The sequence below is a fragment of the Bremia lactucae genome, linkage group LG10 (genome assembly GCF_004359215.1).
Source record: "Bremia lactucae strain SF5 linkage group LG10, whole genome shotgun sequence".
NCBI lineage: Eukaryota > Oomycota > Peronosporomycetes > Peronosporales > Peronosporaceae > Bremia > Bremia lactucae.
This window is the reverse complement of record NC_090619.1, coordinates 5072640-5096270: the sequence shown is the minus strand read 5'-3', so window position 1 is coordinate 5096270 and position 23631 is coordinate 5072640. Positions and strand designations below refer to the sequence as shown.

Below are 23631 nucleotides of genomic sequence, written 5' to 3'. Positions count from 1 at the left end.
TCTTTGGATCGACTATGAGTGCGAGTCGGACGAAATGACCGACTCGGAGAGAACAGAACAGTCGCCTGATCATCGTCAGGCTGCTGACCATGAGCCTTTGAATGAGGGGGCTCAATCGGATGGACGTGCTAATAGCGTTCGCTATAGCATGTTTGTTTACAACGATGAGGATGATTCCTCATCGTCAGCACCGTCTTTCGTCCGTCCACCCGCACATAATTATGTGCGTGGTGATGATGATGGCGTTCGCTATCGTAATAAAAGCTCTTGTGATACCCCTACTTCAGTAAGTACCACTCAGGAGAGCGTAGACAATATAATGTCTCGTCTTGCCTCTGAGAAAAAGACGTGACATTTGCTCGAACGGCTAGTCAATAGCTTGTCTGGTGAGACTACTCCTCACAATTAATTTATCTTATTTATTGCGACAAAGCTACATGACTTTAATCGCAGCGCGAAGAACTTTTGCGCTTTAGAAGATTTTTATCTTGATGCTTTTCTTAAGCATCAATGGAATAATGGCAACAACAAGCGAGATAAAGTCTCGCTGAAGCAANTCGTTAATGAAAAAGGTTGGGTCGAAATCTCATTTTGCAATTTACAGAACATCTCACAACTCCAACACTTTCCGCTCTCGAGACCATGCTTGCTCTATCCAAGATCATCGAAGCGGTGGTCATCGCATCGATACTCATTGGTAGTAGCAGTTCTTTTCCAATGGAGAAGATTTCGTCAGCAACTTCGAATGACCAAACTCGTCACTACGGATTTGAACAAGGAAACGGACAGCTTTTACGTGGAGCCGAAAAGACGCGTCTCAAGGACGAAGAACAGAGATTTTTTAAATTCAAGCTGCCAAGTTGGTTGCCAAAAGTATTTTGAAAGAGAGCACAATAAGAAAATAGCTCGACGTGCTGAAATGCAACATGGTGGATATTACATATTTGAGCACACATGTTGGTACCCGTCAAATAATTAACTATGCCTGAGTAAAGACGAAGTTAGCTTAGCAAGTTTTTTTAAAGAACAAGAAATAGTTACATAAATTCACTTCTTCTTTTAACAGTTGCGATTCAAATTGTATTCATGTTGCTTTTCTACAAGTGCCAATCAAAAATATTTCTGTGTTTAAATCATCAACCCAGAGATCAGCTGGTACCGCAGTCTGACACAACTTATTGTGTTTTTTTTGCTTTCTGGAAGCTAATTTTTTTCCGTCTATGAGATTTATTTGCCAGATTTTTTAATGGTTTTTAAAAGCCAAGCTCGATTGATGCGGGATGATTAACCATTTAGAAGTTTTTTTGATCTATTCAAGTGATTTCGCAAAGCCGATTGGTAACACAAAAAGACGGTCAATAAAAAACAACTTTGATAAGCTTGAACGGTAAAATGCTTTACGGATTCTAGGTAGCAAAAAGTCTGAGTGTAACGGGGTGTAACGGGGTGTACCGGATTTGAAGTATTATTTCGTAAAGGAGTAATTAAACCTATTATGTGCTATGAAAGGAAATAAGCAAGAAATACCAAAAAAAATTATTAATTATTCGACTTAAAAGTTGCAATATTACCAAATTTGGTAAAGTTGATGCTAACCAGTAACAATTTTCATAGCGCATGCCAAACTTAACAAGCACACAGGTGTACAAATGCATACGATTTCTGTCTTTTTTGCACTGCCTTTGATTACAAAATGGATGTATCGACAAACACAACCTTTGAGCTCTCTCCGAACTGCAGCAATTATATTGACAAATGTTGTCACACCAGCTCTTTAAGTTGCTTTAATGCATTTCTTTGCATGCTGGGTTTTGTGGTCAGCAGGTCATACCCCATAAGAATGGCACTTGTTGAAATCCCTGCCCGATTCACAGTCCTGCAAAATTGGCAACAGCGATGCCGTCACACTTACCTACGACGTCTCACGCATCTTGGCTCCCCAGAAATGCTTAAGAAGTAAAAGGTGCACAGCAAATCCGGTCGCACGACTATTTTAGCTACTGGGTCACTATAATTTAAATGGACTCCAAACAGCAAACACCAGTCTGCTGTCGAACCCAAATTAGATTTTTCTTAATATTCTTCGATTGTAGACTATGAGCTCGGGCTATCTGCTATTGTAAGAGCTTTTTGTGAGTTTGATATCGTCTTGAGACGCTATTCGGCATTATTGTTGCTCATACAGCTTCTCTGCGACCTTCCACACGAGCACCGAGCCCCTAGCGTGAAAAAGCGCATTGGTGACATATCAAAGCTAGGCACTGTGACCTCTAGCCGTGATAGAAAATGCTTCAAAGGACGGAAGCGCTTGTGGCTGTGGTTAGCGTAGATATGCGTAGGCCACGTCGTCATTGGTCAGCAGCGTCGCGAAGGTCAAGATCGTGGTGTCAAGTTCTATGTATGTGCGAAAACATATTGGATGGTCGAAAGGACATCTGCATTCAAAGGCTCGATGAGTGCCAATCTCAATTGATGCGAGATGGTTTGTTATGAAGGTATTCTGTTAGAATTCATAATTGAACTCGCATAAAAAGTCAGACAAAATTTGGCAATAGAATAAAGACGGCCAGCAAATAAAACTTGCGAAATATTTGGTAAATGAATATTAGCTTTTCGACACATACTTTTTTATTATTAACGAGGAATCAAATCAGAGGTTTAAACGTTGCATTTTTTATTTCAGTACCGGAGAGCACATCGTCGGGATTCATTCTGTGACAATAAGTGCGACCATACTTTGCGCGAATGCAACATTCGAATAGCTAGATCGTTTAACAAAAGTATCAAGCGCGTCTTCGCTACCTTTTAGACTTCACGTAATCGAGGGGCGAATCATTTATGTAAGGCAGAGCAAAGTCGAATAAGCTGTTCAAAGTTGTATTCTACAATGTGTTGGGCTTTAAATTCTCGTGCTAAAGAGCATAGCTGCTCTCGAGCTATTCAGACAAATGGCGGCTGTCAATTGGACGTTGGTTTTATTATCGTTAATTTTTCTGCTTGCTTTAAGTCTTGCAATACATATTGCGGACTGCACCTGCTTTTTTCATGCACCTAACCACTATTTTTTTTCGAACATTTAAAGAAACTGCTGCATTTCCTAAGATAATGTTTAAGCGCTGACTACACGTTACAAAGGAACCACCAAGGGAGCCAAAACCAAGGAAAAAATGTTATATGTTGCAGCACCCCAACTAATTTATATATGTATATGAAGCCTAGAGGTAGCGAAATAAGCATCTCGCCGTTGTCAAACGGTCTAGCTGTTCGAATGTATTGCAAAGTATCGTCGCCTTAACTGTCACGGATAAGTCAAGACGTTGCGCTAGCTAATGAGGCGTTGAAGGTTGGAGTTTCTGTGCCAAACTGTTTGTGGTGTAAAAAGGTTTCCTTTGCCCGCGGGAGAAAACACAGCATATTTTGCCTATCCTAGGATGCTACAATGAAAGCAGGATAAATGGCGTACCATCCCTTTGTTATGGGTGTGTGTGGCATTAAGCTCCAATATATAGTAACGTTAAAATGGATAGGATACGTGATATCGTGCTTTCGTCATCGCAGTGTGTATTCATTCGAATTTTTTCCTTCGTTAATGAAAAAGGTTGGGTCGAAATCTCATTTTGCAATTTACAGAACATCTCACAACTCCAACACTTTCCGCTCTCGAGACCATGCTTGCTCTATCCAAGATCATCGAAGCGGTGGTCATCGCATCGATACTCATTTGTAGTAGCAGTTCTTTTCCAATGGAGAAGATTTCGTCAGCAACTTCGAATGACCAAACTCGTCACTACGGATTTGAACAAGGAAACGGACAGCTTTTACGTGGAGCCGAAAAGACGCGTCTCAAGGACGAAGAAGAAAGATTTTTCGGTCTGCTACATTGGATTAAGCCGGATTTTCCAAAAATATTTTGATAGAGAGCACAATAAGAAAACAGCTCGACGTGCTGAAATGCAACATGGTGGATATTACATGTTTGAGCACATATATTGGTACCCGTCAAATAATTAACTATGCCTGAGTAAAGACAAAGTGGCTTAGCAAGTTTTCTTAAAGATAAAGAAATAGTTACATAAATTCACTTCTTCTTTTAACAGTTGCGATTCAAATTGTATTCATATTGCTTTTCTACAAGTGCGAATCAAAAATATTTCTGTTTAAATCAGCAACCCTTTTTTGCTTTCTGGAAGCTAATATTTTTCCATGAGATTAATTTGCCAGATTTCTTAAAGGTTTGTTAAAATCCAAATTCGATTGATGCGGGATGATTAACCATTTAGGACTTCTTTATGTCTATTCAAGTGATTACGCACAAGTCGATTGGCAACACAAAAAGAAGGCCAATAAACAACTTTAGTGAGATTGAACGGTAAAATGCTATACGGGTTCTAGGTAGCAAAAAGTCTGAGTGCAACCGGGTTTAACGGGGTGTACCGGATTTGAAGTATTATTTCGTAAAAGAGTAATTAAACCAAGTATGTGCAATAAAAGTAAATAAGCAAGAAATACAAAAAAATATATTAATTATTCGACTTAGAAGTTACAATATTACCAAATTTGGTAATGTTGATGCAATTAGACATTATTTCTATTGATTGGTTGATTTAACGTTAGAGTCAACCCCGTCAATCGTCACAAGACACGATTGTGCGATGCGCAACTAGGAGCCATACATAGTTAGTTACTATGGTAAAAGTCGCTTTAAGATAGAAGAACTTTACTTAGGAACTTAATATATTTATACCGTTTTAGTTTTTCTCAGGTTAAAAGATAACTGTATTTAATATCATTAAGTTCTTCTTGTTTCTATCTATTTAAATTAACTAAATTATATACTAATACCGAACATGTAATAAAATCTTATTTGTCTCTCTATTTGCGCGCGTCCAGCGCTAACTGGACCGCGGAGAAAGTAAAAAATAATGGTTTATTTCTACCAATGGATAAGCTTTTAAAAACTACCATTACAGTTATATTCTTTAAATATTACCATGTAAGAAAATATTCTTTACATATTACCATTTAAGGTAATATTCTTTAAATATTACCATGTAAGGTGATATTCTTTAAAAATTACCATGTAAGGTAATATTCCTTAAATATTTTCTACCTTTTAGATAGTAGATTAATTAACAACCTTTAAGTAATAATCTCATGTAACGATACACCCCGTTATATCACCCCTCCCTTAAACGACAATCATTCTGACTGTCATTAAATAGAGTGGTCACTGTAAGACCAGTTTATTAAAAACGATGTTGATTGGTTAAAACCATTATTGCTAATTCTATCGCATGGTCAATAAGTCCATGCGGTGTGCGAATAGTGCGGCACCTTCGGCTGCGGTTCATGCAGCCTCGAGCGACGATTTATTGTTTCTTGCGGCAGACGTTCTATCTGCTGTAGTTTCGTCTCTCCCCGCAACTCTAAATGTTGCGAGTGCATGTGGCCTGTAGACAGGGACGTCGTAATGCGGCCACGCTCTACTTAGACACACACCCTAGCACAGCGAGGAAGCGGTTTACCCTGCTTCTCTTGCGTGTAGCGAGATAGTTGTGGTGGGCGCGTTAGCGACCTCACCCAACTCACTAAGTACTTTGATTAAGTGTCGTCACGGGAGCCGTAATCCGGCTCCACGTGCGCACTTAACAAGTAGGAAGTAGTTTTCAGACTGATTTATATTTAATAGAATTAAATATAAATACCTATTTTTAATAATTAAAATGCCATCTCTATACGTAACACTTAATATGTATTACGAGCGTATCTTTCTAGATACCTCGCGTAAGGGATGACGCTAGCCGTCATCACTGATAACGCTGGGCGTCATCCCTCCTAATGTGAATGCACCCATGTGCATCACATACACAAGGGTTGGCCACAAATGTGCACCACACCCGAGTGCTGGATCTAATCACTATTATTTAGTAATTGACCATCCCCTTTAGTACACCAAGTGTGCTTAACGGGGACTGTGTAACATTAGAGCAACTTTAGCCCGTTGCATGGCCAGTCACCACGTGAATGCGACCCCTCTTTGGATCGACTATGAGTGCGAGTCGGACGAAATGACCGACTCGGAGAGAACAGAACAGTCGCCTGATCATCGTCAGGCTGCTGACCATGAGCCTTTGAATGAGGGGGCTCAATCGGATGGACGTGCTAATAGCGTTCGCTATAGCATGTTTGTTTACAACGATGAGGATGATTCCTCATCGTCAGCACCGTCTTTCGTCCGTCCACCCGCACATAATTATGTGCGTGGTGATGATGATGGCGTTCGCTATCGTAATAAAAGCTCTTGTGATACCCCTACTTCAGTAAGTACCACTCAGGAGAGCGTAGACAATATAATGTCTCGTCTTGCCTCTGAGAAAAAGACGTGACATTTGCTCGAACGGCTAGTCAATAGCTTGTCTGGTGAGACTACTCCTCACAATTAATTTATCTTATTTATTGCGACAAAGCTACATGACTTTAATCGCAGCGCGAAGAACTTTTGCGCTTTAGAAGATTTTTATCTTGATGCTTTTCTTAAGCATCAATGGAATAATGGCAACAACAAGCGAGATAAAGTCTCGCTGAAGCAAGCCTGGCTTCAAAGACTTAACGCGATTCGCGTTAAGTTTGAGAAACGAACTCCTACCGATGCAAGGTTTGAATTGCATCGGTTGTCACGTGAGGCAGGACTTCGATGCCTCACGTGGGGTGATCCCTGTCCGTGCTGTGTTGACAACACGAAGCGAGTAAAAGGGGACGTCTACTACTTTCTTCGCCCTGGGGAAGGGTTCGTGTCTCTAATGAGATGCTCGATGCGATTAACGTTTTGCAATCGATTTACAAGCGCCAGGAGCGCGTGTTTTCCGATGAACCTTCTGATCCATCGGATAGCTCTCGTCATGCTGACGGACGAGGCCCTCAACGTCAACAATCAGCTGGGAACAAGGCTCCCAGCTGTCATGTGAAGGTGGATAACCGCGCTAGCGAACAAGATAACTCGCTCGCTGCCCCTTCACATCACGGTGGTTCTGGATACGTTCCACAAGGAAACGTTGACCACCGTGGAAATCTACCAATGGTTGTGGCGGAGGAGGGAAAATTAGATCCGACCCATGTGTTGGATCTAGAGTCGAAGATCGACAAACTCGATCGCTTCCTCCATGATTTGGAGGAGGAACTTGATCACGGCCGCGGTAAGCGTCGCTCGTTAGAGCAGACGGTGCAGGATCACCATATTTAACGGCTGGAAGACCGTTCGAAGAGTGCGTAATCCATGTTGGAGTACGAACGGAATTATCACGCTCTTCGTGATGAGCTGTCGTCAGCTCATCGCGGTTTCGACGATCTTCGGGCCCGACATAAGAATCGGGTTCGTGACCGCAAGAATCTTTTAGGGATTCTTGAAAAGGGTGGTCAGATCCGTCCTCGGAAGAAACCGCGTACTGATGTACGGGCGGAGACGATCAACGTAAAATGTAGGATGCGTTCGCATCCTACGTGGCAATTCTATTGTGTACGCATTGCTTCTGCGATCCAGTACACGGAAAGGTTCAACGAATTTGGGTAGGAATTTACTGCTACCCACATTAGTGACTACACGCTTAGGTAAGTTTACCGTAGACAGTAGAACTAGGTCATTAGCTGTAAATGAAAGAGCATTTGATTTTCTATATTTGTTTGCGTTCCGTTTCTGACGGTCCACTGCATTAGCAATGGAATCCTGCACTAAATGGACTACGGATTCTCGAGCCAGCAGAAATTCCTCTGCTGACTCATTTATTTTACCTTTTTCAGTGCGCTTTGTGCGCACTGCCATGAGATCTTTCTCATCTTCGATGTCGATTCCTTCGACATCGACATCACTCGCCTCGTTGGTTACTTCGACGCGGGTGAGCATGAGCCAGAAATGATTTTGCTCGTGCGAGTTTACCCCCCCCTTAAGCTAGAGAATCCCTCTAATTGGGTGGGTATGCGTGGGTGGCGTAAGCCGTTCACGAAGAACAGTGTATGCATTGTAGACGCACACACCGAATTATTGATGGCGAATTCGACCATGGGTAAAACCTCGCTCCAATTCGGATGCGATTGGACGTAACCTCGTGTATCTCTTCGAGGACGCGATTTACGCGTTCCGTCTGATTATTTTTCTCTGGATAATCAGAAGTTGACATAGGCAGCCGTATTCTTAGAGATCGGAACACGAATTTTCAAAACTCCGCCGTGAACTGTGGATCTCTATTCGAGACTAGTTCACGGGGTAGACCGTGGAGTTTGAATACCGTGTCAATAAAGACACGGGCACAGCCCGGGGCCGTGATCGACTCTGGTACTGCAGCAATATGTACCATCTTGCTGAATCTGTCTACAAAAACAAGGATTCCACTGTTTTTGTGATCGTCTTTCAGAAATCCGAAGACGAAGTCCATAGATACGGACTACCAACACTCTGCCGGAAGTGATAGAGGTTGGAGAGGTGCACAGGAGGAAGGGCTAGGCTTCACCCGTTGACAAACCTCGCAAGCACACATGTACTTCCGCAGAACTGATACTGGCGGGGCCAGTAAAAGTTGCGACTTACTGTAAGATAAGTTTTTTCACGTCCACGATGCCCACTTGTTGGTGCATTGTGACACTCATATATGATACGCAAGCGCATATCATTTTGAGTTGGGACGACGAAACCTGGAGTGTCGCCGGAAACGGCTGTGTTATACAATAAGCCGTTGCGTGTTGTGTATCGATTATCGATCGGATGACGATCGATATATAGCCGGTAAATCTTTTTAAAGATTTACCGGAAAGATTTTTCGGACGAATTCATCAGATGATCTATTAAACGCAAAAGGTCTCCTTCTTCTGCGTAGGCTTTCTTTATGTCATCAAATAAGGTTGATGACGGAACACTTAAAATGAGTGTTGCAACAGTGGGATCGTTTTCATAGTTGGAATGCGCAGCCGGCTCAAAGTCGGGTCGGCGTGCTATCGTACATTAAGACGTCCTGGTTTATATTCCACGGAAACATTTTACTCCGCGAAGAAGGATAGCCACCTCTCCATTCTTTGCGAGAGATGTGGGCTATTTAGGGCCTTGTGTAATGACGCATGGTCCGTATATACAATGAACGGTCTGTCTCCGAGGAGAGAGACCCTAATTTCAGCCAGTGCATATTTCATGGCAAGGAGTTCCTTGTTATGCACTGAGTAATCGCGTTCAGCTGGTTGCAGCTGACGCGATTGGAAACAGACGACGCGCTCCGCGCCGTCTGTATCGTATTGCATTCACGTGCAGCCGATTGCGAAATCGCTGACGTCACAGACCACATGGAATGGTCTTGATCTGCGCTTGCCCATGTTGGCAATTGCATCAAGCTTTGCTTGATACCGTTGGGTACAACCACAACGTTTATCGCTCAAACCATTATCCCTAATTTTTCGGACATAGAGGATTCTGAGCCTGAACTTCCGCCGACGACACGTGAGCGTGCTCAGTCGGCGGAAGTTCAGGCTCAGAATCCTCTATGTCCGAAAAATTTCAAAATTTCTTATTATTTAAATTTTTTTTTGTCGGTGTCACAAGCCGATCGTATCAAATGTGGCTATGTGGCGGGAGGCATATCACTTATGCCCTAATAATTTCATGTGCCGATACAGCCCGTTACAAAGACTACTTAGCTTCCTGTAATCTTCCTCTTCACGTCGTGTACGTGAAGTAAACAAGCCAGCCCAATTTCACTGTAATCAGCGTGGGTTATCTCGTACTGCTAACAGTACTAGCGAAGGATGCCCGGTGCCCCATTACACCTAGTAGCACTTTGTAGTCCGTCCAACGGCCTACGCACGTTCCATCTAACATTGACATGTTGGTTGAAGAAGGAGGGAGCTTTCACGTCCCTCCAGAAGGCTTCCACGCAACGCGTGAAATGTCCACTCATCTGAGTGACCTTGAATGGAAAGCGGCCGAACGCGTGAGCTCGGTCATTGGCGGGCCAGCCATTTGCGCCATGTTGCTCACTCGACAAAGAGATGAGCAACAAGCGGGAATAGCCGAGTTTATACAACATGAAATCTCCAGAGCCAAGAAAACGTAACCTTGCTTCACCAGCAAGGCTGTTGAGCCCCTTGTTCACTCAGCACCCCTGCGCGTTGAGAGATTAGTGTGCTTAACAGTTGGCACTGTTGAGACAGCAGCATTTACATACTGCTGACGGGCCAACGCTTTCGCGTCGACTCGAAAGCTTAAATATCGAACTTCTTTAGCGTGAGGCAGCCGAAGCGACTTCCTTTTAAGATGGCTCGTCCAATAAGAAGACGCCATTAAAGCTGGCCGCATCAATGACGATTCAATGAAAAAGAAATTTGGCATGTTTAACTTAGCCCGACGTGCCAAATCTCGGGTCTAAGGGCTCAATCTTCACGACCCATTTTATCACATGAGGTCTTAAAGACCCGGCACAGGCAAACATTTGTGCCGCCGCGTGCCCCATTCAGGGCTCGAGCAGAGCTCCTGAGTTTGAGACACGGCACCGTGATCTTCACACTTATGCCCATACATACAGGATATCTTGTGAGATTTCATCCCATAGATAAACGAACCCGGATAATTGTGTTTATTAAAGGTCTTTTAAGGTCCTGTCAAGGCTCATCTATTCCGGCTAGGTCCAGAATTGCTCGATCAAGCGATCTCTTTAGCGGAACAGAGGACTTCAGCCTTAAACAGGCTTTCGTCCATTCCGGTACTTGATCGTTCAAACAGGCTACAAGAGAACGAAGGTGCAAAGAGTATGGACCCCTCTCCTATGAAAATCTAGTGTTACACCGGACATGCCCTTCAATTGATGATTGATTAGTTTTGGATTTCAAATCATATACACCTTTTGATGCTCAGGACAAGACCACCTCCCATTATACCTTGGAGGATTTGTCGGCCGGTATCGAACGCGGGACCTCCCGGTCCTGAAGTGAGTGGCGGAGCACTACACCACCAGGATCGGTGACTTCACAAGTTTGGTATGGACGAAACAGAATTCTTTATCGATGCCTTCTTCCGGCATCGGTAGTACATATGCAAGCGGTGCAAAAAAGGTATCTAATTTTCTCCAGGTATAAGCCGTGTGGCTATACCGAAAGGGGTGTGTGGCTATACCGGCTCCCTCATTTCGGCGTGTCAATATCATTAACAGAAAATTAGCACCTTTTAAGAATCAATTAAATAGCAAGTTGTGTCAAAAGACAGACGATACGTGCGCGTGCTGATCTTCTAACTGATTGTATCTCACTAGAAATATTTAGACTAGACATAAAGAATAGTCACTTGAACGCGATTTGAATTGCAATCCTCAAACAACGAAGGTATTCATTAATGAAATTGTCTGTTCGATTTTATTTACACTGGTTTCGCATTTCTTACATTATTTCGTATGTGTATTTCTGTTCGTGTGAGTTTCTTCTTCGGCTTTCTTTTAAAAAGCTTACGAAACTTATTTAATAAACTTAAAACGACCCCTTTCTTCTTGGTTTAAGGAAAGCGCTCTCTCAGCTCCACGAAGTGGACGTCCATCCACTTCTTTAGATTCGTAGTGGCGACCTTGGTTTGTCGTGACGGCTAAAGAAGTCTTGGCCATAGGAGGAGAAGCGCTACTTCCAATGAGTAGGAATGCGATGGCGACCGCCGTGATGAGCTTGAATGGAACAGGCATTGTGCCAAGAACAGAGAGGGTAGGAATCGTGAGATGCAGTGAAAATTGCTTTATGACAGAGACCTATAAATTTGCCAGGGGAAAGTTTTACCAACTGCGACGACGAAAGCACGACATACCGTATCCTATCCATGACTGCGTTGCATGGTTCACTCTATACCGGTGCGCGATTCCATTGATACCTACCTTCCTACCCAATCCAATACATCTTTGAAGCCCCATCGAATGGCCCGTGCCCTATCACTAGAATTTTCATTTCTGCTGACTCCGCAACAAGCAATCCCAGTTTGGACGAATTCGTGAACATATTCGATGCACCAAGTTTCTTATTGCTAATATGCGGCAGTGCCAAAAAAGTAGGTGCCTACTTAAATACTTAATTCTCTAAAGAATCTTATGATGCAAAAGCCGCAGTGTTTTCTCCGAAGCCGCCTGTGTCAAATCAAACCTACCTCACGGCGGAGAGGCAGGCAGAGAAAGCCCAAGCTTTTACCTTTGAGACTTGACCTCTACACTAAGCACAAAGTCGAAACTTATTTTTGGACAATCAAGTCAAAATACTGCGATTATGGTATCGATTTGAATAGGGAGACCTGTGACAACGGTCAAGCGCTTTCCCGCTGATCTCCCGACTCCACGGAGAGCAATGGGCGAATCATATTTGTAAGGCCAAGAGAAGTCTATAAGCTATTCGAAACTGCTGCAACAATTGTGTCGGACTTGCATTTGCTTTGCAGCCTGCAGCTATGGCGTTTCCAGCGATAGAATTTCATTTAGAGATTTGGGCAGGCTACTTGAAACGTAAGGGGAAGCGTAAAGTATCGCTGTGGCTGAGTAGATATAGGAGAAGTAAGTTTAATGAGAAGAATTACTTTTGGTAGCACGCGTAAAGGCACATCCTTCTGTTAGCCTAAGATCCATGACAAGATTGGAAATCAGTAGTGTGTAATTTGATTCTATAATCTTGCATCAGCTGCTGATACTTTGATGGCTCGTAACTTATCGAAAGTCTTTTCACTGATCTCTTTAACTCGTAATTTGCAGTTTTATCTTCTATTACTAATAAATTTTAAACAATTAGACAATAGAAAAATATGAGGCTTCGGAAACGCCAAGCACGATATTAGTATTCAACAATGAAGACGGCGTGGTTTTGTCAGACCTAATTAGTAACTTTTCAATTGCGCATGCCAAACGTAACAAGCACACAGGTGTACAAATGCATAAGAAAGCATACGATTTCTGTCTTTGTTGCACTGCTTTATACTACAATATGGATGTGTCGACAAACACAACATATGAGCTCTCCGAACTGCAGCAATTATTTTGACAAATGTTGTCTTCCACACGAGCACCGAGTCCCTAGCGTGAAAAAGTGCATTGGTGACATATCAAAGCCGGGCACTGTGGCCTCTAAACGTGATAGAAAACGCGTCAAAGGGCGGAAGCGCTTGTGGCTGTGGTTAGAGTAGATTAGCGTATGCCACGTCGTCATTGGTCAGCTCAGCGGTGCGGTCGTTCCATACAGAAAAAGTATCGTTAGCATGTCAGGCTGTCAGCACCAGCGTCGCGAAGGTCAAGATCGCGGTGTCAAGTTCTATGTTTGTGCGAAAACATCATTTGATGGTCGAAATGACATCTGCATTCGTCGTTTGAACAACGTGACTATTTCAATTTAATTTTATAAAACTTCTTGTAATTTTAAACAAAGTATCGTTGCTTCTGTCCGTCGATTTTCAGTCTGCAAGACAACATAAAAGAAGCGAGTCCCCACCTCCTTTGCAGCAATGATCTCCCCCCTTAAGGACATTGTGGTCGCCACTGTGCTTGGTGTTGGCGCCGGTATGGTTTGGAACCGCTACAAAGACAGTGAATTGGACCGCACTACTCGATTTTACAAGTGGTACGACGCCCAGGACGCCCAGACGAAAAGACTCAACACCGACGAGTAAAGTGGCGTAAGGACGATATTGCAACTTGCACTGGTAACAACTCAGTGTATATGTTCGCTTATAGGTGTTAGCGATGTTTAAAGCTGGGAGGGACTATGAGACGCTTGCCTTCGTGAATAATCTTGAAAAACACGAAAAATGAAAAAATAATTTGTTTATTGCGAGTGTATACATTCTCTCATATAGTACCTGCTCAAAATCAAGTACTAGCGTTTTGTCGATAACTTGCACATTGAGTCGTCTAACGAATTATTTAAGCGACAACAATGCTTCGTTCTGCAGAGCTTCTTGGCTGCACATGTTGCACTAAACTTCCCCTAGAAGTCAACATTAGGTTTTATGAGCACGCAAGAACCCGCCGCCTTTGAGCATCCTTAGCGTGTCAGTTGCTGAAATATCCGATTCTGCTAGCTGTAGCAAAGCAGGCCGCCACTACCATGTAGCAGCGCACATTTTAAACAGCTAGGGAACTTTATGCACCGGGAGTGCTGAAAACAAAACCAAGTAATCGAATTATTTTCTTAGCGCTGCGGGACATTTCTTAAGAAATTATTCAACATGATTGAGCAGTGAGTTAGTGCTTGTGAGATGCTAAATGGTATATCACAACACCAACTGCACACGCAAGGCTCATGCCAAAGTAGCGGTCATGTCATAAGCGCCGCGACACTTGATAGAGTCGGCGACAAATGCAACAGCAGCGCGACTATTTCTAACCAGTAAAATCCTTTTTTTCAAGCAAGGCTCTTAGAACTACGATCTGCTCCTTATTTCCCATGGTCGCTGCCTAATAAAAAAGAGCGTTACGCTTGGCTTACCACTACTCTTTTAACCATTCACACTTACAAGTCATTCAAATCATTAATAAAGCGCTGTATTACTAATCCGAAACGTAGCCGCTCATTTTGAATTTGAACGCTGTTCCGCAGTACGAAATTATAGCACACATCGCGGCAAAGGAAGAGACAAGCGCTAAGAATGATGCTGCACGGACTGGTAGCTAAAAAATGTTACGAAAAGCTGGAATGAAGATGCGTGTATTTATTAAAACCAAGCTGACTCGGTAGATCGCCTTAAATAATATGAAGCTCCCCATCATTCTTTCTCAGCTGGTGCTTTGTATGTCTTTGTTGCGACTATAATTGCGTTAAAGAAGAGGCTATTGCATAAGCTTGTGATCCGCAAATACAAGCGCATGCCTTTGAGAATGCTGTCGTATATTCAGGAGCTTACGGGTGGTCCTCATCGAACGCACATCGTGCTGTCCTATAGTAAGATGAAGACTATCCGTGCAACTGCCACCTCTTCTGTATCGAACGACTTTATGCAATGAATAAGCTTATTGTTCTCGCATCTCTCAGCAATTTCGTCAAAATCTATTGTGTATGTGGCGGGCGACTCGCACTCGTTAGCAAAAAAAGGCACGAGAAATCTTTATATTGTTAAAAATTGACAGTCGCGAGATTATAGACGATGTTGTATACATTTATAGTGGTTCTTGGCTTGTAAGATAACAAACAAGCTCAACCAACACCTTGCTACTCTGTGCATTCTAGACGATTGAGAAAGGATAATAAATAAATGGAATCTAATACGACTTTATGGCTGGACTATTATAACAAGGTAATCTGTGGAGACCCGCCAAAGGCAGGCGTGTTACCATCCTGCAAAGCCTCTTTACTATCTCGTACAGCTTCGACTGGAATTTTGTCTACATGGAACAGACTTGCGTCCATCTCATCTCTTACAGCTAGAACCAACACTCATAGTTCATTAACCCAAAAGTATTTATATGCTTCCGTATTGGGTAAAAACGTAAAACGACAAACAACACATTGTACTGCTGTCGCCTCGCGTAATCTAGTGATTTTTTCTTCTTTGCACAATTTGATCGTTCTATTTAATTCCGTCCGTCCGTGTACACTATGCTTAGTAAACTATTACGATTTGTACGTTGCAAACGCTCGGTCCCTCTAAGTCACGTCTCCAATATTCAGACACTGATGTTGGTTGCCACTCGTAGATTTTCGGCTTGCGCCGCGCTATGCGTTCTCAAGCGCAATGGCTATTAATGTCGCTAATGCTGCTTACGAGCCTCGTTGATAGCAACAAGTGGTTCACTGCCGAAAGAGTTATTCGAAAGAATGAAAGCGGCACGCGTCAACTCCAGACGCTGACGAAAATTAATAAAGCAAAGGTTGGGTCCAAGACTTTTGCATTGGTCGACCACTACGATTGCGACAACAAAATGCTGGTAACCGTACGAAGGTTCTTTAAGGTCAATAGTGTCCTGTTTGACAAGTGCGTTGCCGAGACGGGCTACAAGCTTTATCCATTCACGGGCATTATACCAAACGAGTCGATTTTGTCTGAATTACTGAAGTCGAGCGCCTGCATGGGCATCATCACCGCTGTCGTGCTCGTTCGGATGCCTCCATGTCTTCTTGACGAATTGGGGATGCGCGCTGCATGCGAAACGATTTTATACTACTCGGAGGCGATGAAACACGGTGTCGAAATTCCCACATCGACACAATTTGAGGAGCTCATGACATGGCGACGCGATGTGAATCTCGCCAAAGCAGCCGGCAAACCGTACGACGGAAAGTCTATCACGTACTCGGAGTTTACCAAGTATATGGGCAAGGCCGTTACCAACACCAACGTCAGTGTCACCGAGACGCTGACCGTGCTTATAAACGACCAGGTGGTTGAGGCGAATGACAGCATCAAACCTTTGATCACTACTTCGATCGACAATTACATTGTAGGTCGAGTCTCTGCGGCAAAAAATGAAAGCAGCGATTCCTTGAATGCAACGGCATATAAGACGGGTGTGAATCTCCAGTCCTCAGTTGGTGCAGCCTTAAGCGTTGCCTTAACGACATTCGTCACTTTACTATTCGTGACCGTACTGGTCATCTAAACTTGCTATAAATAAACTTTACTAACTGAAATGTCTGCATCCAATACACTTATTTTCAAAATACATTTTACGAAATCTAATGACTAGTCAATTTAATGCTGAACGACGGACGACACCTTTCCTCGATCCGACCATTCGTCAATATAGAATCCAGCGGCACTTTAAAACCTTTTTAAAGTGACGCACCATTGGTCAAAACTTGGCTTTCCGCTTCAAGCTCAACTCCTTGATTGCCATTTTCCGATCGTCTTTCGAAAGCACAAGCGGAATGATGGTCGTCCCGGCACGCGTCATGACCTTGGGAGCTGTCAGCACGTTTGTGACGACGGAAGTGTTCCAGTCGCTGCCGAGCGGATTCCGCATCGCAGCTTCGTACTCTTGACGACATGTGAAGGGGTACGGTACGTCCTTGACCGTAAATCGAGCAGCTTTTTTATCCTTCTTTTCGTTAATCAGCACGCGCTCAAGACGCGCATCTTTGCGGTTTGCAAGCGCTGTTTGCTTGGCATCTTTTGCAATCTTTGTGGCCGTCTGTTCCCGAAGAAGCTGACGCTTGGACACTCGGACACCGTCTCCCGCCCAGCTGCCCCATCCCGACATGCCCACCAACTTGGCAATCTCCGCGCCCTTCTTCACATCTACCTCCTGCTCTGCTAACCGATTCTTTTCGTGCGCTAGCTCGTCGTCGTCTTCGGCCACGAACTCAAACGCTCGACGCACAAGTTCATCCTGTCCCGCCACCTTGGCTTCCTGCTTTTGTTTCTTTGTAGCCTCGGCATTCTTCACGGTCTTGTGGCTCTCCTCCCGCTTTCGCTTCGTCACTTTCGCATCGGTTTCTTCCTGTACCTCGCGACTCAGCGACTCAATTGCCGCACCAACGTCCGTTTCCGGCAATCGCTTCTTCGCATTCTTTCTACTTTTTTTCCGACGTGTCGATTTTTTCGCCGTATTTAAAAGCCACGGATTCGCTTCATCAACTCCAGCGAGCTCCATAGCCACGTCTTCCGTCTTAACTGGAGTCGTATCATCCATTAACGCCTCGCTTTCCTTCGTGCCCAGTTCCAGTTCCTTGCTCTGCCGACTCGTGTCAGTAGCAAGCGCAAATCCCGTCCCTCCGTCTCCAAGATCGATCGCAATCACGCCCGAAGCACGAGCTGACAAGCCACTACGGAGACTCATCGACGTCGTCTGAAGCGCTCCCCGCGTCACCGCCGCTTCATCCGCTTGCGTCCCCACACTCTTCTTGGCGTCTGTCAATTCCTTTTCACTCGGGTCCACGTGGTTCCCATCGCCTTCACTCGACCGGATCTCATGCAACAACTTCTCGGCCTCTCGACGCGCTTTTGCTCGTTGTTTCGCCGCGGCTCGCTGCATGAACTTCATACCTTGCAAGCCTCGCTTCTCCTTCGCGTCATTCGTATCCTTGTCAATCTCCATCACCAAGGCCGTCGCTTGCTTCTCCAGACGCTTTTGTAAGTGCGACGCAGCATCTTCTTCTTCTTCTTCTTCTTCCTCGTCACTGTCGACAGTCGCAATCTTCCGTCGAAGCTCCTCGCCACGTCGGAGCTGGTCCGCAATCGCTTCACGCGTCCCTTCCTCGGCTTGAATCCCACGACCAAGCTGGTGCTTCACCCACTTGCTCGTATTCCGATGCTTAAGTGTCAATCGTTCCTCCGCACGCTTCTCCGCGAGCTCGTCGTCCAATCTCCGAGCCAAATCGGGATCCAACGCTCGAAGCTCGTCTGTCTGCTTTGCCATTACTTTCTTCTCGTGCGCATTGCGAATCTTATGGTACAATTTGCTTTTAATCTTCTTGACGCGTTTCTGCTTCTGTTCTTCGTAAAACAACAGCGAACGAAGCTTCGAAAGCTCTTTTTGACGCAGCGCGACTTCGTCGAGGGTACTGTGCTTCCGTGCAAGCTCGTCTTCTTCGTCCTGGGCGACGCGTTTGTCACTTAAATCCCCTGCTTTCAGCAACGCAGCGACACTCTTTTCCATGTCCGTTTGTGCGACAAATTTGCTCGTCAACGTCGCGGGAGTCACGTTTTCGAGCTTTGGAGCCTGAATCCGAAAATCCTGCGTCACTTTCTTTCGATTCCGCCGCACGACCGGCTCAAACACGTCCACTTCTTTGCGTTTTTCAATGTACGCCAACTTGCGTTGGGCCCGGGCATCATGCGCTACATCACGATTTGTCTGCAACGTCAGCGTTTGGCCGTCTCCTTCCAGCTCTCGAACTTGCTGCCGCACACGTCGGAATTCAAATTCCGAGATTGTCGCTTTGTCGTCACCTTCCTTCCTCACGTCCTCTTCTTCTGAATTGAGCGGTTGCGTCCCCAATAAAGTTCCTAACGTCAGTTCTCCTTCAGTCGACTCATTCACGTATTGAGCGTCAATCTCGTGTACTTTTGTTCGACTTTTCTCGTTCACAAGTGCATCGACCATTTTTTGAAGGTTTGGAATCTTCTGGTCTTGAGTTTCGTCGTCATCGCTAGCAGTTGAAAGGCGGGAAGCAGCGGTTGTGCCCAAGAGGTCCGAGAGGAGGTCTCCACCATCTTCATCGTCGGCTTTGAGCTCTTTTACCTTCTGTTTATTGAAAATCATACCATACGCCGTTTCATCATCGCTATTAAAGGCCTCATCTTCATCCACCTCGGAGTCTTCCTGATCAAATGTCGGCTCTTCATAATCGAACACGACGTCCACGTCGGCACGTGCGTCCATCACACGCTCTTGTTGCACAACCTCTTTCTCATCATCGCTGAATACATCGGCAGATCTTCCTCGAGACTTTACATTTTTGCGCTTAGTTGTCACTTTGCGGGCCGACGGGGCTTTCTTGCCTTTTCGTGCAGCCATGCTTTTCATTATGGTTGGCGGACGGGTGGATCCCGCTAATTACGGTTTTGGACTTTTGTTGTGGCAGACATAAAATTGCGCTGTCTTCTTGGGAACATATACAGTCTGCTTTAATAAAAAGACTTCAGTGCTCTTAAAAAGTAGTGTAAGGTCCTCCTGAAAACTATTTTGTAACAAGGCTTCTTCTAATTACATGCATCAGGATAGACCAATGTATATTTGTGTTTGATCGATCGCGGATGGCGCCATGAGTCAGTGTGCTAAGAGCAAAGTATAAGTTCGATTTTCAAAGTGATGAGCGACAATCAAAATTTAAAAGTGTGTTGTGATTCATGGAGCTCACAGCTCTGTTTCACAGCTGTGTACCCTTTTCCAGACGCCCAGATATTATAAATTAGAATTAAAAAAGCGCTGCTACCTCGAACGCATGTTTTTTTATTTCATGACTTAGCTTTTAAATGACCCCCAACTGCACAAATTTACTTCAATTAGGTGGGGCTGGCAAGTTTTGGAAATATTTTAACAGACAGGGTTTTGACGAGCTTGCGCTCAATTGGTCATGCAAATTACCCGGAGCGGAGTGGTCTTGGATACATCCATCCAAGCTATACTTTTAAAAAAAAATCAATTTCAATCGAGCCAGGTAACTCAAGTTTCGTATTCTCCTACTTATAGGCAACCTGACGACTGAGCAACAAATCAATCGTAGTTTTGACGATTTTGCCGACTTTTTTTATTAGGCTAAGTATCGTGTTTCTACTGTGGCACAAAAAATCAAATAGTGTATGTCGTTTTGCAATTTATACGGCATCGCACAACTCCAACATTCTCCGCTCTCGACACCATGCTTGTTCTATCCAAGAGTATCAAAGTGGTGGCCATCGCATTACACTAATAGCACTTCTCTTCCTATGACCAGCAAATCTTCAAGAATCACGACAAATCAAGGTCGCAATCTCGAATCTCATTTGAAGGAAAGACGGCGCAGTTATTAAAAAAACAGCAGGGGTAGGCCGTTTCTAATTTTTGACTCCAGAACTACTGCAGTCGCGAACAAGTCACTACCATCCTCAATGCCGCTTTCTAATTAACAACTCAGAATAAATGTTTCTTATCTTTGATTCCAGAACTACTGCAGTCGCTGATATTAACGTAAGAAATTAACCAGGAAATGTTAATATCGGAATGCTAGTAGTAATATTACTATTAGTATGTTGAAATGTCTTTTCGATGGCTGACGTTAAAGTCATTTCTGTATTAATCAATTAACTCAAAGATCAGCAAGAAATGGAAGTATTTTGTTCCTCGGAAGACAACTTGATGTTGCATTGCTTTCTGAAAACTACTTTTCCATTTATGAAATTGACTCGCCAGATCATTCAAAGGCTCGATGAGTGCTAAACTCGATTAATGCAGAAATGATTTATTATGAAGGTATTCTGTTAGAATTTGTAATTGAACTTGCATAAGAAGAGTCAGCCAAAATTTGGCAATTCAATAAAGACGGCCAGGTAATACAACTTGCGAAATATTTGCTAAAAGAATTATAGCTTTTCGAATATGAATAAAAATTGGAACGCAAGTCGTAAACAAGTAAGACGTTCATTTATTTGCCGTTAGCTATGGGAATTGCTCACCTTTGATGATTGCTATGCGTAGCTCTCTGTGACCTGTTAAAATTGGACGTTCATCTCCTATATACAACAAAACATTTTCTAGCGTGTTTGGAATTTTGAAAGCATACCTTTTTTCTTTAACATTGGTAGCGCTATCTCAGCTCCACGTAAAAGCACATATCTTTTTACTAGCGAGGAATCAAATCAGAGGTTTAAATTGTGAAGGCATTGCATTTTTTGTTTCAGTACCGGGGAGCACAACGTCGGGGGCTCATTCTGTGACAAAAAATACGACAATACTTTGAGAGAATGCAACATTCGAACAGCTAGATCGTTTAACAAAAATATCAAGCGCGTCTCCGCTACCTTTTGAACTTCACGTAATCAAGGCGCGAATCATTCATGTAAGGCAGAGCAAAGTCAAATTAGCTGTTCATAGTTGTATGCTACAATGTGTTGGGTTTTAAATTCTCGTGCTCAGGAGCATAGCTTTTCTTGAGCTATTCAGACAAATGACGCCTGTCAATTGGACGTTGTTTTATTATCGCTAATTTCCCTGCTTGCTTTTCGCTGGGAAAGTCTTGCAATACATATTGCGGACTGCACCTGCTTTTTTCATGCAGTAACCACTATTTTTTCGAACGATTTAACGAGGTCTTTTTATGGAAAAATAACTTGTGTTGTAACACTTCGGCCGCCTTTCTATGAGAAATCTGCCGAGCAATTGCTGCAATTCCTAAGATAATGTTTATGCGCAGGCCACACGAAACAATGGACCCACCAAGGGAGCCAAAACCAAGAAATAAATGTTTAATGTTGCCAGCACCCCACCTAATTTAATATATACATTTATATATGAAGGCTGGAGGTAGCGAAAGCATCTCATCGTTGTCAAACGGTCTAGCTGTTGGAATGCATTGCAAAGTATCGTCGCCTTAATTGTCACGAAATTAGTCAAGACGTTGCGCTAGCTATGTGAGAGAACACAGCGTATTGTGCCTATCTTACGATACTGCAATGAAAGCAGAATTAATGGCGTACCGTACTATCCCTTTGTTATGGGGGGCCGTGACATTGGGCTCCAGTAGAGATTCAACAATGCAACGCCATCATGTTTAGAATACGAAGTATCGTGCTTTTGTCATCGCAGTATGTAATCATTTGAATTATTTCCCTGCTGATGGAAAAGGTTGGGTCGAAATCTCATTTTGCAATTTACAGGACATCTCATAACTCCAACACTTTCCGCACTCGAGACCATGCTTGCTCTATCCAAGATTATTAAAGCGGTGGTCATCGCATCGATACTCATTGGTAGTAGCAGTTCTTTTCCTATGGCCAAGATTTCGTCGGCAACTTCGAATGACCAAAGTCGTCACTACGGATCTGAACACGGGAATGGACGGCTTTTACGTGGAGCCGGGATAGCGCTTCACGGAGACGAAGAAGAAAGGGCTTTTAATTTCTCTATATTTAACCGGTTAAAGTCGAAGTGGTCAGCTGCTTTGAAAAAGAGAACAGATAAGAAAGCAGCTTTACGTGCTGAACGACGTGCTAGAATGCAACATGGTATGTAATAAATGTTTGAGCACAATGTTGGTACCAAGCAATTCGATACCTATGCCTGAGTAAGGTAGCTTAGCAAGTTTTCTTAAAGATCAAGAAATAGTTACATAAATTCGCTTCTTACTTCAACAGTTGCGATTCGAATTGTATTTATGTTGCTTTTCTACAAGCGATGTAACGGTGTAGTATTATTTCCTTTAAGAGGAATAATTAATTATTATTTTCTATGAGAGGAATAATTAATTATTATTTTCTATGAGAGGAAAAACAAAGCAGTGCAAAATTATTATCTTTATTAATTGTGACTTAATAGTTCCAATAATACCAAATTTGGTATTATCGCCAATTGTTTCAAGACACGATTGTGCGGTGCGCAAGGAGGCGCCATACTTGAAATATATTATTATAATAAGCTCAGTAGTAGATAGAAGATCGTTACGCAGTAAACCAATTATATTAATACACTTTACTTTTCCCTAATTCTGAATCCATTAAATTTCCTTTTGGTAGCTTAAGACCGATAGCTACCTAGAAACCTTCCTCTGTACTCTTGTGTACGTAAAGTTTCGAGGCACCCTACCCACACTGTAATCAGCGTAAAGTTGTAACGGGCTAAAGTTGCCCTAATGTTACACAGTCCCCATTAAGTACATTTGGTGTACTTAAGGGGATGGTCAATTACTAAATAATCGTAATTTGACCCAACACTCGGGTGTGGTGCACATTTGTGACCAACCCTTGTGGATGTGATGCACATGGGTGCATTCACATTAGGAGGGATGACGCCCAGCGTCATCCGTGATGACGACTAGCGTCATCCGTTACGCGAGGTCTCTAGAAAGATACGCTCGCAATACATATTAAATGATATCTATAGAGATAACATTTTTAATTGGTAAAAATAGGTATTTGTATTTAATTCTATTAAATATAAATCAGTCTGAAAACTACTTCCTACTTGGTAAGTGCGCACGAGGAGACGGATTACCGCTCCCGTGACGACACTTAACCAGAGT

General features: G+C 43.4%; 6 protein-coding genes across 6 annotated transcripts; 4 read left to right on the top strand and 2 right to left on the bottom strand.

Annotated features, from left to right (window-relative positions):
- Window positions 1–3668: 3668 nt before the first annotated feature.
- Window positions 3669–3914, top strand: CCR75_008168 (uncharacterized protein; the record flags this gene model as incomplete). Its single annotated transcript, XM_067966222.1, has 1 exon — window positions 3669–3914. The coding sequence occupies one exon, from the start codon at window positions 3669–3671 to the stop codon at window positions 3912–3914; it is 246 nt and encodes an 81-aa protein (XP_067818878.1).
- Window positions 3915–11327: 7413 nt separating this feature from the next.
- Window positions 11328–11875, top strand: CCR75_008169 (uncharacterized protein; the record flags this gene model as incomplete). The annotated part of the gene is made up of 2 exons (XM_067966223.1): window positions 11328–11715; window positions 11756–11875. Exons 1-2 carry the CDS (start codon window positions 11644–11646, stop codon window positions 11873–11875), a joined length of 192 nt encoding a protein of 63 aa, XP_067818879.1. The 5' UTR covers window positions 11328–11643.
- Window positions 11478–11696, bottom strand: CCR75_008170 (uncharacterized protein; the record flags this gene model as incomplete). Its single annotated transcript, XM_067966224.1, has 1 exon — window positions 11478–11696. One exon carries the CDS (start codon window positions 11694–11696, stop codon window positions 11478–11480), a length of 219 nt encoding a protein of 72 aa, XP_067818651.1.
- Window positions 11876–14730: 2855 nt separating the features above from the next.
- Window positions 14731–14981, top strand: CCR75_008171 (uncharacterized protein; the record flags this gene model as incomplete). The annotated part of the gene is made up of 2 exons (XM_067966225.1): window positions 14731–14760; window positions 14805–14981. 2 exons carry the CDS (start codon window positions 14731–14733, stop codon window positions 14979–14981), a joined length of 207 nt encoding a protein of 68 aa, XP_067818650.1.
- A 1785-nt stretch (window positions 14982–16766) lies between these two features.
- CCR75_008172 (uncharacterized protein) lies at window positions 16767–19442 on the bottom strand (the record flags this gene model as incomplete). Its single annotated transcript, XM_067966226.1, has 1 exon — window positions 16767–19442. One exon carries the CDS (start codon window positions 19440–19442, stop codon window positions 16767–16769), a length of 2676 nt encoding a protein of 891 aa, XP_067818649.1.
- Window positions 19443–22308: 2866 nt separating this feature from the next.
- Window positions 22309–22626, top strand: CCR75_008173 (uncharacterized protein; the record flags this gene model as incomplete). The annotated part of the gene is made up of 1 exon (XM_067966227.1): window positions 22309–22626. The coding sequence occupies one exon, from the start codon at window positions 22309–22311 to the stop codon at window positions 22624–22626; it is 318 nt and encodes a 105-aa protein (XP_067818648.1).
- Window positions 22627–23631: the final 1005 nt, after the last annotated feature.